The 16026-nt window shown below is 39.1% G+C and overlaps 1 protein-coding gene across 2 annotated transcripts in view; it reads right to left on the minus strand.

The window, feature by feature from the left end:
• The window catches only part of LOC122799914 (lateral signaling target protein 2 homolog), a 746347-nt gene that overhangs the window by 546636 nt on the left and 183685 nt on the right, over window positions 1-16026 (minus strand). For both annotated transcript variants that reach the window (XM_044069312.1, XM_044069311.1), the window contains exon 3: window positions 11326-11463. In XM_044069312.1, the coding sequence (XP_043925247.1) occupies window positions 11326-11463 (138 nt within the window). The remainder of the gene's footprint in view (window positions 1-11325; window positions 11464-16026) is intronic.

A 16026-nucleotide genomic window follows, 5' to 3' on the forward strand; every position in this document is an offset into this window, starting at 1 on the left:
TGAGGAGCTGCCATTCTTCTTCAATTCCACCTATTTCCTCTTCTTCCTGAGGTGCTAGATCCCTGAGTAATTCCTTGAACACTTATGCTTTCTCCCCAGTCAACTTCCAGGTCTTTAGCCTAATCTCTGATGACCTTTCAGCCTTCTTTGACCACTGCTTGCAGTTGATTGTGGCCACCAGTGGTTTCTGCTGTAGGCCATCTGTTTCACTGGGAATGACTTTGCAATTTATTTATTTAGTTTTATTTGTTTTCCATGGTAAAGCACCGATCTCCATGGATCTTCTTCAGACTTAGCCCAGGAACGGTGTCTGGTTAAGTGACTTGCTTAGAGTCACACAGTTCAGCAATGAAGGCTGAGAGAATCAAACCTTGCACCACTGGACCACAGGAAACAGCTGGTTAACAGCTCCTTAGTCTTCTAACCCAAACACCAGACAACCTGGGGCTATTACTGATTCTACACCAGTGCCCTTTCCTGACAAAGAGGAAATCTACCCGAGTTGCATGTTGGTCATGCCTGTACAAGATCTTGTGATGGTCTCTCTTGCTAAACCATGTGTTGCCCACCAGCAAGTCATTTGCCACACAGACGTCTAGGATGGCCTCTCCTTCTTTATTCCTATTGACCTACCCATGCGGACCCAGGGAGTCCTCATATCATGTTTTGTCTGTCTGTCCTAAAATGTGCATTCAGGTTACCCATTATCAACACAAGTTGACCTACTTTATCTAGTATGTCCTGCAACTGCAGTCTGAATGTACTCTTTTCTTCACTATCACAACCCTGCTAAAAGGCACAGGCTGAGATTATGAATACTGTCCTATCCTTACAGTGGAGTCTGATTGCTATGCGTCTATCACTAATTCTGATGTCATCCACCACTGTTTCCTGAAAGCCTATACCTCAGCACAATTCCAATAACATTTCTAATCTGTTCTCCTCTTGACTAGTAGACTCCAGATCCCAAGACAAGTAGCTTTACTGCACTACCTTTCCATCTTGTCTCCTGGACAAATAGTTTAGCCTCCTCTTTACAATCATGTCATCTACTTTCAAGCTGTGTTGTGTCAGTGAACCTACATTGAGAGGTTGATTGTTTTTATGTCCAGCTTTCACTCAACACAGCTATACCAGGTAACTCAAGCTGGGCAACTGGACATGGGCCAGCCATTAGCTTGCTGACACAGGGTGTCTAGACTTTATAATGGGCCAATAGGGGCACATACACTCTCCTACCATTAACATGGGTCCCTGGCATAAGTTGAGTAGGCCTGGTCCTCACATCTCTTACAGGAAAATACCCAAGCCCATTTGGCAACCTTAGTCAACATGACCACATCGCCTAAAACCAATTTGTACATAATGAGGTAGCTGGCCCATGGCATGTAGTTCGTGATCTATGTTCTCCTATCTTAAAGATATTCAGTACCACAGCTGATACCCAAAGAGCTTGTTCTATACAACTCTTCCCCCTATAGGCACCATCTAGAGTCTATGTTGCTGCCCACAACTCTATTCTTGGTTGAGTTTGAGGTGGAAGCACTCAGCATTTTTTGGGAGCTGGGAAGAAGCCATATAGTTCTGACAAAGTCCTGTCAAACTGAAGAACGAAAGTGCTAAACTAACTGTATAATACACAAAGTGGATGGTGTCTCTACTCAGCAGTCTTACTGTGTTGGATGTTTGTTCAAAAATGCTGCAGTCATTGTTCTTAATTTGGTACTCCACAGTGACACAAGGAGAACATGTAGACTTCAAACAGGCATTGCTCAGGGACCAGGATTTAACCTTGTAGCTTGTGCATGTGAGGTGAAGACCCTAACGCATTACAGCCATGTGACATCTCTAGCTGTTTTTGCAGTAACATTGCAGTAACATTCTACTGCTGCTTCTAGAGATCAAACATTGTTTGTTCATATCCGCATTAATATTTCTAAAAACATGCTACATGCAAAGTATTAAAGAATTTCGTCTTAAAGCTTAATCAATGGCAAACACAACTGTACTGGTATTTGACCTCTGTCTAGGGTAGGCAAAGTGATATTAACTGGAACACTGCTGAAGTTGAGGCGGTAAAGTCAGAGAATACATTGGATCTTGTCTGCAATTTGTGTGTCATTTTGGAAAGTGATATTAACTGTTGCTCATATAATATTTATTTACATTGTAATACATTGCATGTTTTTCTAAATATCTCAAAACCAAATAGTACAGACAGAACTGCTCAGTCTCATATGAAAGCTCTCATCTGGATGAACAAAATGTTACTGACAGCATGGGAGTAACTTGAATGGTTGCTGAGATATTGTAAGTTGTTTACAAAACATTACAAACTTAATAGTCACTGAATTTATTGTCATTTATAAAATAAAGTTTTAAGACCTAGAACCTAAAGAATACTATCACTATAAAAACAGTTTGTGCTGAAGAGTTTGCCACTTACAATTCTTTAGTAACCCCTGTTGTTCCAGAGATACGGACTTAGTTTAAATGAGAAGAAATCATTTGATTCAATCAAAAAGCTTAAGCTCCACCCATTGGAAGTTACAGTGCAAACTTGTAGAGCTCCACTGGGGGTAATGAGTTAACCATTATGCCAAGTGTAGACAGTAACAGGGGTAACAACAGGTCCCAGTTATTACCATCTTTGTCAATACTTTTCCTTAGCATGGATTTCACTGTTTTATCAAACCTTTCTACTATCCTTCAATCTATGGATGGTAGACTGATGTCTTCATCTGTTTGATTTGAAAGCACTAGCAAAATGGATGGAATACTGTTGATGTAAAGGGAGCACCTTAGTCGGTAAGTACTTCTTTAGGGATACCCACTCTGGAGAACAGCAGTGACAACTCTCTGGCATTACCCTTACTATTAGTGTTATGTAATGGCACTGCTTCTGGAAAATTTGTACCATATTCCATTATTACTAGTATGTACTGATATCTATTGCTAAATTTTACTATTGGCTCACAGTGCTCATAGCAGTATGCTGAAGTGGCTCTTCTGAATTAGACACTTGGATCAACGGATTCTTAAATCCAGGATGGAGTAAAGTTTTCTGGCATTCTGTACCAGAAGCACAAATGCTTTCTGTTTATTTATTTTTGTTTAAATTTCATTATGCGTGGTTAGTACTCTTGCCTTAGTTTTGTCCATCTCCAGGTGACCTCTTAACACATGACTCTGGCTTAACTTCATTACTAGAGTCCTATAACTTTTTGGTACTAGTAACTGATATAGAATTTCTTCCTTGACTTTATGCACTTTATGGAAATAGTCATCTTGCAACTCAAAATAGGAGTAAGAAGTTATGGGAACATTGTCAATATCCTCTAATCTTAGTTATATTCTCTCTTACCTGCTTAAACTACCATCTTTCCATTATGTTTTTTTTTTTTATTTGTTTTATTTTTAAGTCCACTAACTCACATTACCTTCTTCATAGCTTGTAACGGGGTGGAAGATAGAGATTCCTCTCCACAAAACACACACACACACACACACACAGACACACACACACACACACACACACACACACACACACACACACACACACACACACACACACACACACACACACACACACACACACAGCAGCTTCTTCTGTCTTCCCTTAAAAAGGTACTTGTAGATAAAATTACATTCTTCTTCAACTTCTCTGCTATCCCTGCTATCTTTGCAAGCTTCTTAGGTGCCTTCTCTTCTTTTACATTCCTGTTCTTCTGTTTTAGTGTGAGTGGATCCCTCCTTCACACTTTCTCTTTTTTCTCCATGTTGGCTTTCATCTGCAAAAGATATCTCAGAAGATAATTTATCTTTGGTTTGTCTTCCTTCCTTACTTACAGACACCTGGTGCGAAGAGTCTGCCTTCACTTCAGTGTTCGGCTTTATACTAGCATAAATGGGTTAAGATCTCTGTATTTCCTCATCACTGCTATTTTTAGCTTTATTTCTGTTCTCCGACTATCCTCACATAGGAGCCCCACTACTTGCATTCATAGGTTCATAGGTACACAGGTTTATACTAGGCTATCTGCCCTAAGGCATTTATAAGCCTAGCCCAAAGTTTTGTGGCTTACGCCACCCCTTATATGAAAAAATACTGTGCCCATTAGTTTGTTGTGCCTCTGTCCAGCAGTGACACAGAGATGATTCCTGGGGTAAACCTACGATCTCCCATCCACTGGTCAAGATTTCTCTTGAATAGAGCCAGCGAGGTGCTCTGCCTCACATGGACCGGGAATTTATTCCACAGCATAGGGAGTCTCTGAGTGATAAATCTATCCCTCCAGCACGTCCTATTTATATCCGTGCTAAGGTTTAAGTCGCTTGCTCTAGTGGTTTTGGTGGATTTGGATTTTTTGAGGTGGAGCATGTCCATTAATTCCGGGTTGGACATGGCCTTGTATGTCAGGCACATGTCACCTCTGAGCAGACGGTATGCGACTGAATAGAGCTGGAGTTTCTTCAATCTGGCAGCATATGACAGATTTTGGAGTCCCTTTATCCTTTTGGTGAGGAACATTTGGGGTCTCTCCAATTGCTGCAGATGTCGGGTGAGATACATCCCGAATGGGGCATTGTACTCGATCTTTGGTCTGATAAGTGAAGAGTACAGGGGAACAATGACCTCACTAGATCTGGATGTGAAACCCTTCATGATCAGGTGGGCAATGTAGAAGGTCTTTCTAACCACTTTAGCAATGTGAGTGTCAAAAGAAAGGCCACTGTCAACCTGGGTCCCCAGGTCCCTGATAACCTCTTCTGTGCTTAGTGGATTGCCACCTATATGGTAGCTTGGGGTTACCTTGTTTTTCCCGAAGGGTATGACTATACATTTTTTGGCGTTTACTTCAGGCCATGGCTCTGGCACCAGCTATCTGTTTCCGTGAGTCCTTCTGAAGGATATCCGTGTCGATGCACTTTCCACTATGGCGCCCAGTTTGCAGTCATCTGCAAACTTTGTCAGCCAAAGTCCTCCCATGTTGGCCTGTACTTCTGAGAAGTAGATGCCGAACAATAGGGGCCAAGGACCGAGCCCTGTGGGACACCACTTGTGACCGGCTTGGAGTCTGACATAGCGCCAGCAACTCTAACCCTGTGGGTTCTGTCCTTAAGCCAGTTTGCAACCCATCTTGTGACATATAGGTTTACATTTAAGCTGGTAAGTTTTCTACAATACCCGAGTGGGGTATTGTGTCGAAAGCCTTTGCAAGGTCAAGGTAGGCTGTATGGACTGCCTTTCCCTCATCAATGGCCTTGGTGACTGTTTTGAAGAAGTCGACCAAGTTCAAAAGGCATGATCTGCCCTTGACGAAGCCAAACTGTGTCGGGTCCAATGTCTGCAAGTCCCCTATATCTTTGTTTATGAGCTCCATTATGATCCTCTCCATAGCTTTGCAGACTAGACTTGTTAAGCTTATGGGGCGGTAATTACCAGGGTCTGTAGAGGCACCGCCTTTGTGGAGTGGGACCACAGTTGCTGTACGCCACTCCTTGGGCACGTATCCTGTGGTAAGGCTGAGATTAAACAGTTGCCTTATGTGCGGGTTTAATTCCTCATTTAGCTCATGTAGCACACAGCTGGGGACACCATCCGGTCCCATTGATGCTGTGTTTTTAGCTTTAGAGAGAGCAGCTTTCACCTGCGCACTTGAGATGTCTGGGAGGCTACACTCTGCTGGGATAGTTATCTCTCCTTTAGGGGGGGGAGAAGGGGGTGAAGTTTGCACTGAGCCTGTCTGCCAGTATGTTGGCAATGTCTGTGGGTTCAGTGATTTTTGTATCATTTTGGACTAATTCTGAGCATATCTGGGAGTTTCCACCCAGGTTCCTAACATAGCTGAAAAAGGCCTTATGATTGTCCTTTGAATCCATGGCAATTTTTCTCTCAAAATTGGCCTTAGTTGATTTTATGAGTGCTCATATTTTTTTACTAATAATGATCAGGGGTGACTTCCCTTTTATGGATTTTGTTCTATCATGTAATAGCTTTCTCCTCTTATTGTAAAGTTTGTTAATGGCTGGGGTCCACCAGACTGGACGTTTGCCCTTTGTGGAAAGAGTCTTGGTTTTATTTAAATTGCCTGATCCATGCAGTCCTGGAGGTGTTCATAGAAGGCATTTGTAAGGGCTTCCACAGCTTGGGTTGTGGTTTCCACTGGCTCAGGGGCCTTGAAGGATACCACACCAGTCTTGAGTAGTGTGAAGTTTGCTTTAGAGAAGTTCTTCACTGTGGTCTTTTTTGTTTGGGGTGGGGGCGGGATGTGGATTTCCAGTGAGATTAGTTTATGATCAGATCTCACCAATGAGGGATATACTTCCGGTGTGGAGCATTTTGTCCCCATGTTTGTGATAATGAGATCTAGTATATTTTCTCCTCTCGTGGGAACAGTGACTAGCTGTTCCATGGCATTTGAATTTATGAACTCCAGGAACCGTTGGGCTAGAAATTTAGGGCTTGAGTAATGTTCCCAGTCTATATTCGGGTAGTTGAAGTCACCCAATATGATGGTGTTTGGAGATATCTATTTCACCTTCCGTTCCTCTACTGACATTTTGTAAACTGATCTATTATCAGGATATGTTTCTGATAACAGCTGTTATCCTTTTTACTGTCTATGCTCCTCATCCACACTTTAGAGTCTTTTGTAGCTTTTATACTAAATCTTTTCTCCTGGTTTTGATTCTGGGCCTCTACATGAGTGACACTGCCTTTCCCTCTCCCCATTCTTATACTGAAATAGTGTATCAATCTGCCGTTTTTCCTCTTTATTATCAAGAGTATCAGCCTGTCAGACAATATCTATGAATTCTCTCTTGTTCCACAGTTTCCAGAGTGCTTTAAAATGAGTCAAATCAGGGCTTACATCCAAGGGTGTAAGTTTTCCTAGAACTGTCTGAACTTCTAAACGTATAAGAGAATATTATTTTATCACAACTGATGCACTTCACCTCTACATTTTGGTTGATATTAATTTTCTGCTTACATGCCATGGGAAATATGACTAAGGTGATCATGCTTCCAGAGTACAGTAGAAGTTTAAACCTCCTTTTTGTAACACAATGGCATTGTGCTGACTCAGTTATTTTAACTGTAGTTTTATCAAACTTCAATATATAGCATGCATTTCAGTTTTCACTTTTACACTACTAACATTCTCTTCAGTATTAGTAGCACAAAGCTTGGTAGTGTTACCCTTCACCCCCACACAGATCTAAAACAAATTAACACATTACTTGCTACATTTACTTTACAGATGTAGGTACATTTATTACTGCAACTTTATACTTGAAGCAGACGGTTTAGTTTTAAAACATTTTGGTCTAAACTAACAAGTTTTCCACTAAAGTTACTAGTTTGTCATAGTTCTCGGGATCATTTTGTAATACTGTTTCCAATATTGACAGGCAGAGCTATTTTATACATGTCTGATGCAAAAAATGTTAAACCTTTCAATTTACTGTTGATGTTAGGTTCTAGTCATACTTTATGTTTTAAATTATGCATGTGTGCTCTTACTGGTTTGTCAGGATTAAAAGTGACATTATAAAATTTCAATATTTATACTTATGAGGTGATTCCAGCCCCAGATAAAAGTTCCTTTTTACGTTTTTCATAGTACAGGTAATCAGTTCCTTCCATGCCCATACATATTTTCACTTCCTCTCCTGTCAGTTGTGATGACATGATTTGTATCTAGTCTGGTTGGTCCCAGTTTTCTCTTGTGACACATCACTGGAAAACCAAGAGTAAGGATTTCAGGTTGTCTTCCATGGTCAGTTTTTCATGGCTAGGACACTCTTGGGGCTAGTGGTTGCACTGGCAACACAACCAGTTGTTCATGTGGTAAACTGTCTTTTGATCAATTTCTTTAATTCAACAAGGATATGCCTCACCCCCAGAATGTCTCATTAGCACTTAGTATAACCATGGGGATAGCCCATTCGAGTTCTGCACATCTTCATGCTAAAGCACCATGGTAGACCTGTCTCTGAATATGAAATAGTTACTAAGTTACTAAGGAGTGGACACCTTGTGCTCATCTCCCAGCAGCCCTTCTGAATCGGCCCCAAGTGTTAGAAATGTGGTTTGAAATAGAGAGTCAAGTTTCAACCTTGACTCAGTGGCAGCTATTAACTGAATATTATTTTTGTAAACCCAGCTTTCAAATCAAGCCATATAAATGCCAATATATAATAAAAAGCATGTTAATTTTTGACACAAAATCTACTTTTGACATTTGGAGTCTAAAGAAAGCTAACTGATACTCTGATAAATTGCTTTATGATGGTAAGACCTAATCCAAAGAAAGCACTACCAGCCCAGGCTATGCTGCCCTTTAAGTCAGTCAGCATAGCTCACTACATGCTCCTTCGTCTGCAAACTGCTCGGTTTTGAACAATGACCCTTGACTTGTGTGGGTCTGTCTCTCCACATCACCGCCATGCCAGACTCTAACAGTTATTCTCGATCTCATACCTTAACCCTTACCAGTTTACAGCCAGCAGAGCATCATCCATCTCTTTCTGGTCCCTCGATCTGGAATCAGTGTCATGACCCATCAACTTAGCCATTGTTCACTGATTGTTACAACTAAGAACTGAGTAAAGATGCACATGTTTTAGCAACATAACTTGTCCAATACAGAAGTTCAAAAAGAAGATAACACTTCAGCTGTACCACAGAAACACAGATATTTTATTCTCTTTTACCACATGAATCCTTGCCGGATTTATGAAAATTGTCAGTTTTTCACACATTCCTATCACTATTAAAAATATACATTCAAATATTACTTGAGTTACTTGCATTTTTTTCATTCTTATGTTATACTTTATTACTTCCTTGATCATGGCTGAAAGTGGTCTTGTTAGGATCAGTCTGTCAACTCAGTTGCTAACAACGATCAAATAAAAAATAAATATATAAAAAAGAAAAGATTACCGTGATCATAAATTTAAAAGTTCAAACAGTTACATTTCTAATTTTTAAAAAATGCAGTTCCATTAACAGAAAAAGTTCATATCTTACCTCGTATATGGCCAGACCAAGCTTCCACAATGATGAGTATTTTATAACTATAAAATTACTGAAACTGCTCTTGTCAAGATCAGTTCTTTGACTTAGAAATCACCAATAGTGCAACTCAGTGAATACAGTTTACCAACTTGCACATACCTCAGTTTAGGGAAACATTACACTTGAGAAATGTACTGCATAAGGGCTTCACCTCACACACTCTCATTTATTTTATACTATTAACTTCACACTAATTTCAAGTGTACGCCTCGAGCCAGGGTGGGGGAGGTAAATCAGATATGGTGTTACTCAGAAAAACTCTTTCCTCAAGTATGATGACTTTGGAGGGTCATCACCCAATTTCTCCTCTCAAGGGAATAATGCTTGCGCACTTGCGCGTGTTTGTGTGTGTGTTTGCATGTGTGTGTTTGCATGTGTGTGTGTGTGTGTGTGTGTGTGTGTGTGTGTGTGTGTGTGTGTGTGTGTGTGTGTTTGCGTGTGTGTGTGTGTGTGTGTGTGTGTGTGTGTGTGTGTGTGTGCGCATGTGTTGGGGGAATTCGGTTAAAGAAGAAAATTAAAAAATGTTTACCAATATAGCCATTACGTGAATTAAATAAACACATTAAAATTTTGCATAGAGCCTGAGGCTGCACAAATTACAAACTGGCAGGTACAGCTGACATAATGTTATGATTTAAGAAAAATAAATGTGTTGTAGTAAACAAAAGAAAAAATGTCAGCAGCCCAGGTAAAAGAACAAAAATGATGACCTGACATAAATTAAAAGGAAAGCAGTCTGCATTAAATAATCAAGAAGGTAAGGCTACAGGGACAAATAGAAATGAAACCTTGATTATGGTCCAAATAATCTGGGACTGACTGCAGCCAACCAGAGAAGGTAGGACAGCGAGCCTGATGCTGGAAAGGGGGAGGGGCACTGCTGTAACTTACGTGAATTTTATTTTTGAGGATGGAATACAGGTTACTCTTCGAAGTGAGAAGCTGTGGTCAGTCTAAAATACCTGACAGCACTCATTAAGCTTGACCCTAAACATTGCATAACCACATTTTATTTTTTGACAAGTAATTAGCAAGAGGTAACAACCTTTAAGCGCTTATTTCAGAGAGAACATGCTGAACACAAAACAGACAAAAGGGTTATAAACTAAAATTTAGTAAAATACTGTAGGCTACACGTTATAAGGCTAGTGTTGCTACGTTTATAACATATCAGGTCAGCTATGAAAATCAAATGTAAGTTTCTACCTTATCAAAACAACATGGCTATTCATGCAAAAAATATATAGCATCTTTCCATCATGAAATATAAGTTCAGTAAAACCGAAAATGTTCAGTTTTGTGCTGACACTGCATATTGGCAGATAGTTCTTACATAAAGTATACTATGCTCATGGAATTGCCCTAAAATACTGGGCAGCAATAAAAATTATGACTCAAATGGGTCTACTGCATAAAAAAACTAAATTTTGTCAGTATTACAACAACAGTCAAGTACGTTGGTAACACTGTGTAATCATCCAAAACAGCAGTTGGCTTCCTGTAGTGGTTTTCACTTCAGTGTTGACTTCTTTTCATAAATTATGTGAATACTGGCATGAGCAATGAAATCATGTGACTTGGAGCAATACCTTCAGTGGGCTTACCTGGTTAACATATAAGGAAGATTTCTTTCTTCTTCTTCTTCTTCTCCTGCATTAACTTCATAGTAACTTATGTATAAGTAATTTTTTTTCAGAAAATAAATATTAGCAATCATTCATGGTTTAAACTTTGTGACTCTCCTCTAAAAGAGATAGTAGCTTAATGGGACTGTCCCATTCTTCTTTTTCTTTTGGCTTCTCCTGGTTAGGGGTCGCCACAGAGGAACTCCGGTCCACTAATGATTGGCAGTAGATTTTTACGGTGCCGAGGTGCCAGCTTGATGCCCAACCTTCAATGAAGGCACACCCATTCTACGCATGTCTTTTGAACGCCACTCGACCGTGGGGAGGACATGCAGACTCCACTGTCCCATTAATGAATGAAATGAATAAATAACTGGAAATATTCACTTAAGAGAATATTCCGTAAAATTATAAGGCACATGAATTAATACTAGTGCTAATTTTAAATTTTAAAGCTATAATCTTCCTACATCACATCCAGCAGCAGAAAATACACACACATACTCACACATGTTAATAGCAAGGCAATCAAACAGTAAATAATTTACACCTGTTAATATATGTTGTACTGTAAGCAGTGTTGACAGAAGCGCACACTTAAAAGCTTGTTACCTCAGCTGCAAACAACAGCTGAACTCCAATGTTTTCCTGAAGAATCTCGTCGGGGAATTTCACTAGATAGTCACGACTCTCTCTCTCACTGGGAATGCAGTCTTCAGTGATCTGCTCAATAATCCTCAACATGCGGTCCTGAAAGCAGGAAAAATGGAATCATATTTATTAAGTTGCAGATTCTGATTCTTTCTCCCTTCCCACCTGCCACATTTAGATGTGAAGATAAGCATCTCCAAAGCAGTATACACTCAAGTTCAAAGTGAATGTCACCCAATGAGAAGCACGTCAACAGACACAGCATTCCACCTATGTGTTATGAACCTTACCCATGTTAATGTAAAATTCAAAATATAAAACTTAGTTTAGGAAGTTTAATGAGTTGTGCTGGAGTAGTGTGTCACACGAACAAGCTGCCAACTGCACACCTGTAACCAACAGACAAATTCTACTAAGCCCACAAAGGGTGAACAGCAATACAGTTGCTGTAGGTACATATCAGTAGTGGTTAATGACATTATGGTTTTGACAATTCATTTAATAATATTTTGACAAAATAAGGTCAAACACCTACGGCTGCATGAAATTTGCATTGTATTTACATGCATTCTGCACACATATTAAGTAGTTTCTCACACTGATTCTGCTGCAGCATTATCTGAATAATTTTACTCCATGTTCTTTATTCAGCCTTACTACAACATGCAAAATGTGCCACACATTCCAACTTATGTGTTAAAGTCATTGTCACAATTAACTAACATTTTGGAACAGGGGAGTCATTGAAGTGATAACCAATTTTTCTAAGAACAAAGAGGAGGAAAGAGACTGTTTATGAACTGAATTTATGGCTGAAGCTTCTTAAATAATATTATATTCAAAGCTTGTTTTTTTATTCCTACCTTCATTTTGCAAGGGGCTTCAGTTAGCTGTTCTCACATTCAGTCATAGTGAAATTAAAATAAAATTATGTTGGGTTTAATTATAAATACTGCATAATATAACTAGCAAGAACAAACAATAAAGAGATGTACGTTTCCCATATCCTGTCCCTGCCCTGATATTCCCTTACTGCTCATTTGAATGATATTTTAAGTAATATGTCTTTAATTACTTAAAACAGTTAACTGCATCTTACAACCACCACCAATGATCATTTTACACTATATGTTACTCTGATCTGACACTCTCAAGTCACAATCTCTTTACAGCAGCAGGCATACTTCCTGCTGGCAATAGCAGATAATGACAAAATTATTTGTGTCACGTGTTTTTGAAGAGTCAGGAATATCTATTACCTTATCTTGGGCAGAACTTGTACAACTGTCTTTATAATGTCAGTGTCAAATTAAAAATAATCTGTAATAAGTGCATAACCTTAATACCTTAGAACAAGATAATAGTCACATTATTGTTGGATTCATTTGCTTTTAAACCTGACATATTCATTCAGCTCATCAGAATACACCTAGTGGTACTCACTTAACAGGCAAGCTGATTCTTCTCAAACCTGCAAAAGGCACTTTTAGGAAAAGAAAGTCCTAAAGAATTTTATCATGGTCAATCTCTTAATGAGACTATTTGCAACAAAGCTGTATTGTATGCTTAGATAAGAGACTCGCCAGTTCACTATTTTAAATACATACATACATAACACACACACACATTATATATATATGTATATATATATATATATATATATATATATATATATATACATACATATACTGCTACGCCAGATACATTTAATTCTCCTACAGCCTGAACTGGTCACAATTTCATATTGCAATGAGAATGCTTTTTAGAAGTAGGCAGCCATGAGGGAGATTTATCTCACATGTTACTGTAAGCAATCAGGAATATGTTCAATCACATGTCAGCAAAGAAGGTGTACAAGGCTCCCATTTAAAAGCACAGTCTTTACTGGAAAGGCTGGAAGGCAGTGGAACAAGTGATTTACTTAGTAAATTTAAGTAATATCAGTTTATTATTTAGACTGATGTCATTACACTCAAATTATACATTCTGAATACAGTGACACTCATATTTTTTTTTACTAAAAAAAAAGCAAAAATTTGATAAGGTGAGGGCCAGAAAAAATGCATCATTTGATAAAGTGTGGCAAAAACTATGCAAAAACTTGCAGCAAACCTATAAGAAAATAGTTGCCATAAAACACGTAGGAAGGTGTGGTATAATCTTCAAATATATAAACAACTTAGAGAAATACACACAAAGACATTTTCACATATAGCTTCATCAGGTGGATTTCTGGGGCAAAGCATTTGATATGTTTCTTAAAAACTTAACAATGAATCGTCTTCATCTGCTTTTACTCATAATGTACTAACAATAATATGCTGTTCCTAATCCTGGAAGTTTCTGGAAATAGATTGATAGAGATCTTCCAAAGATAAGCCCTTTTGTACAGTTTCCTCTTTGCCTGGAATGGAACTCAAAGGTATCTGAAGCTTATTGTCTTAACATTTCAAATACAAGGAAAACAATGCCTTTATTTTAACCCATGCAGAAGTCAATATTCAATATATCTTGTCAAAGCAATTCTATTACTGCCAAATCCTGCAGAAAAAGCTGCAGGATTTAATAACATGCTATTCTCAGTATTCTAGGCAATGTATTTGAGTTGCTGGCATACGACTCAAAATGTTACAGCAAGAAAAATCCTTGGTATAAATGATTTCTGTCTCAGTATACAGGGAAAGTAGCAACTAAGGACCATATTTAAAGAGTTTATTAATCTGAATATCTTAATAAACAAATCTGAGAATCTGTAAGCCAGTAATAAAACTATTATTCTAGCGATGATTAATACAGGAACCCAGGGATTTAGAACCTCCATGCCTGTGATCGTGCCCAACCCAGCAGTATTTACACTGCTAGCACAACAAGCCTCAATGCTTATTACACATGCATGTGACCAGTCACCAAGCCATTGTGCACAACAAGCACTGGCATGACAACACTTGAATGTAGAATAATGAAACTTAGCCAGGAGAGGTGGGATATAACAAAATAACATGATGATGTACCTACTTGCATCAGAACTGAAAATATCAGAGTCGGAGCACTGAACCTATACTACAATGTGAATGTCATTAGAAAAAGAAAATGTGATATCCTCGGGGAAGTCGATCCATCAGTTCAGTCCACATGCCAGTATATCTCTAGCTCCCTAGCAAAGGGACCCACAGAAGCAGCCATACTAAACGTGGTCACAAGGGTCACAAAACACACACACATATCAGAAAAATGTAAACTGTTGGCAAACTAATAAAAAGGTAGACCTCAAGGAAATTGAACCCTTGCCTTTCCTACTGATATTCTCAATACTGGTGCATTAGCAAGGAGGACCCATTTATGTAGTAAAACTAAAAAGGGGTCTTAAACACACATATCACGGAAATGTAGCACATCTGCAGAATACGAACCAAACATTGTAAAACAGAGTACAAACCCCAGAGGATTAGAACTTCCCACCCACTGCACTGACAATGTACAATGCATTTAATAAATACACTGAGCCATTAAAGCATCTAGAATAAATGCATTAGCTTTAATTTATTTTAGATTTGCATGGTGACATGCAGCAATGCTTATGTTATCTGCATGACTGATGGGAAGACTGTAGCATGTGACAAGGACTTGACTTCATTTTTGCCACTGGAGAAGTCGTCTTATGTTGCACTGGTTGTACATGTACACCAGCATTGTTCTCTGTGACCCATCATACAAAGTATGACCACATAAAGATGATTTTTTTATAAGCCCTTTGTGGGCATGTCTGTGTTGGTTTTATCTTTTTTTTTTTTGACCAGATATAGGTCAGAGAAGAAAAGGGGAGACAAGCAGAGGGTAGAACACAAGGAGGGCAAATAAGGAATGAGAACGATGGAGGTGAGATAGGATCATACCTCTCAACTTCTTTGATCAATGATGTGTCTTTTTGGCTTTTCCTGGTTAGGGGTCACCACAGCGGAACTCCGGTCCGCTAATGATTGGCAGTTGATATTTACATGCCGAGTTGCCAGCCCTGATGCACAACCTTCAACGAAGGTATGCCCATTCATGCATGTCTCCACGCAGAAGAAGCTCTAGTTGAGAATCGAACCGGACAGTGTCTTACAGTGAGGCGACAACGCTACCGCAGCACCACCACTGCAGTCAACTTCTTTGATCAATAATCCTGGTAAATTACAAAAAAACCCCCCACAATCGTAAATATTTAATTATTTAAATTACCAATGATTTGTCAGCAAACTACACTATTTGTATGATGAGCAAATGTAGGCTGTCATGTGTACATCAATCGAATATCTGGGAAGTTGAGAAGTATGAGTGGGATTATTTTTTGTGAGATAGGTGCTGTTTTATATTTTATTTATTTTTTATAGATGGGAAAGTTGGGTAAGGAAGTCGGGGATGTAAGAGGTAGGTAAGTGGGACAGATTAGTTAGTAGGGAAAAACACATGATTGACAGCATGTGTGGGTAATAAAATGAGGGTGAGGGAACACAATGGTGAAGGAGACATCAGACAAAGAGGGATCACAACAGCAAGGGAAGGATTATACAACATAAAGAGGCAGACATTGACATAAAAGGAGGGGAATGCCACGATGGGAGAATAGGAGTGGGTGTTCAAAGACACAGGATCTGTCAGCTTAGACCCAATGGAAGATTA

This window comes from Protopterus annectens, chromosome 4.part0 (genome assembly GCF_019279795.1).
Source record: "Protopterus annectens isolate FY-2018-M chromosome 4.part0, PAN1.0, whole genome shotgun sequence".
Classification (NCBI taxonomy): domain Eukaryota; kingdom Metazoa; phylum Chordata; order Ceratodontiformes; family Protopteridae; genus Protopterus; species Protopterus annectens.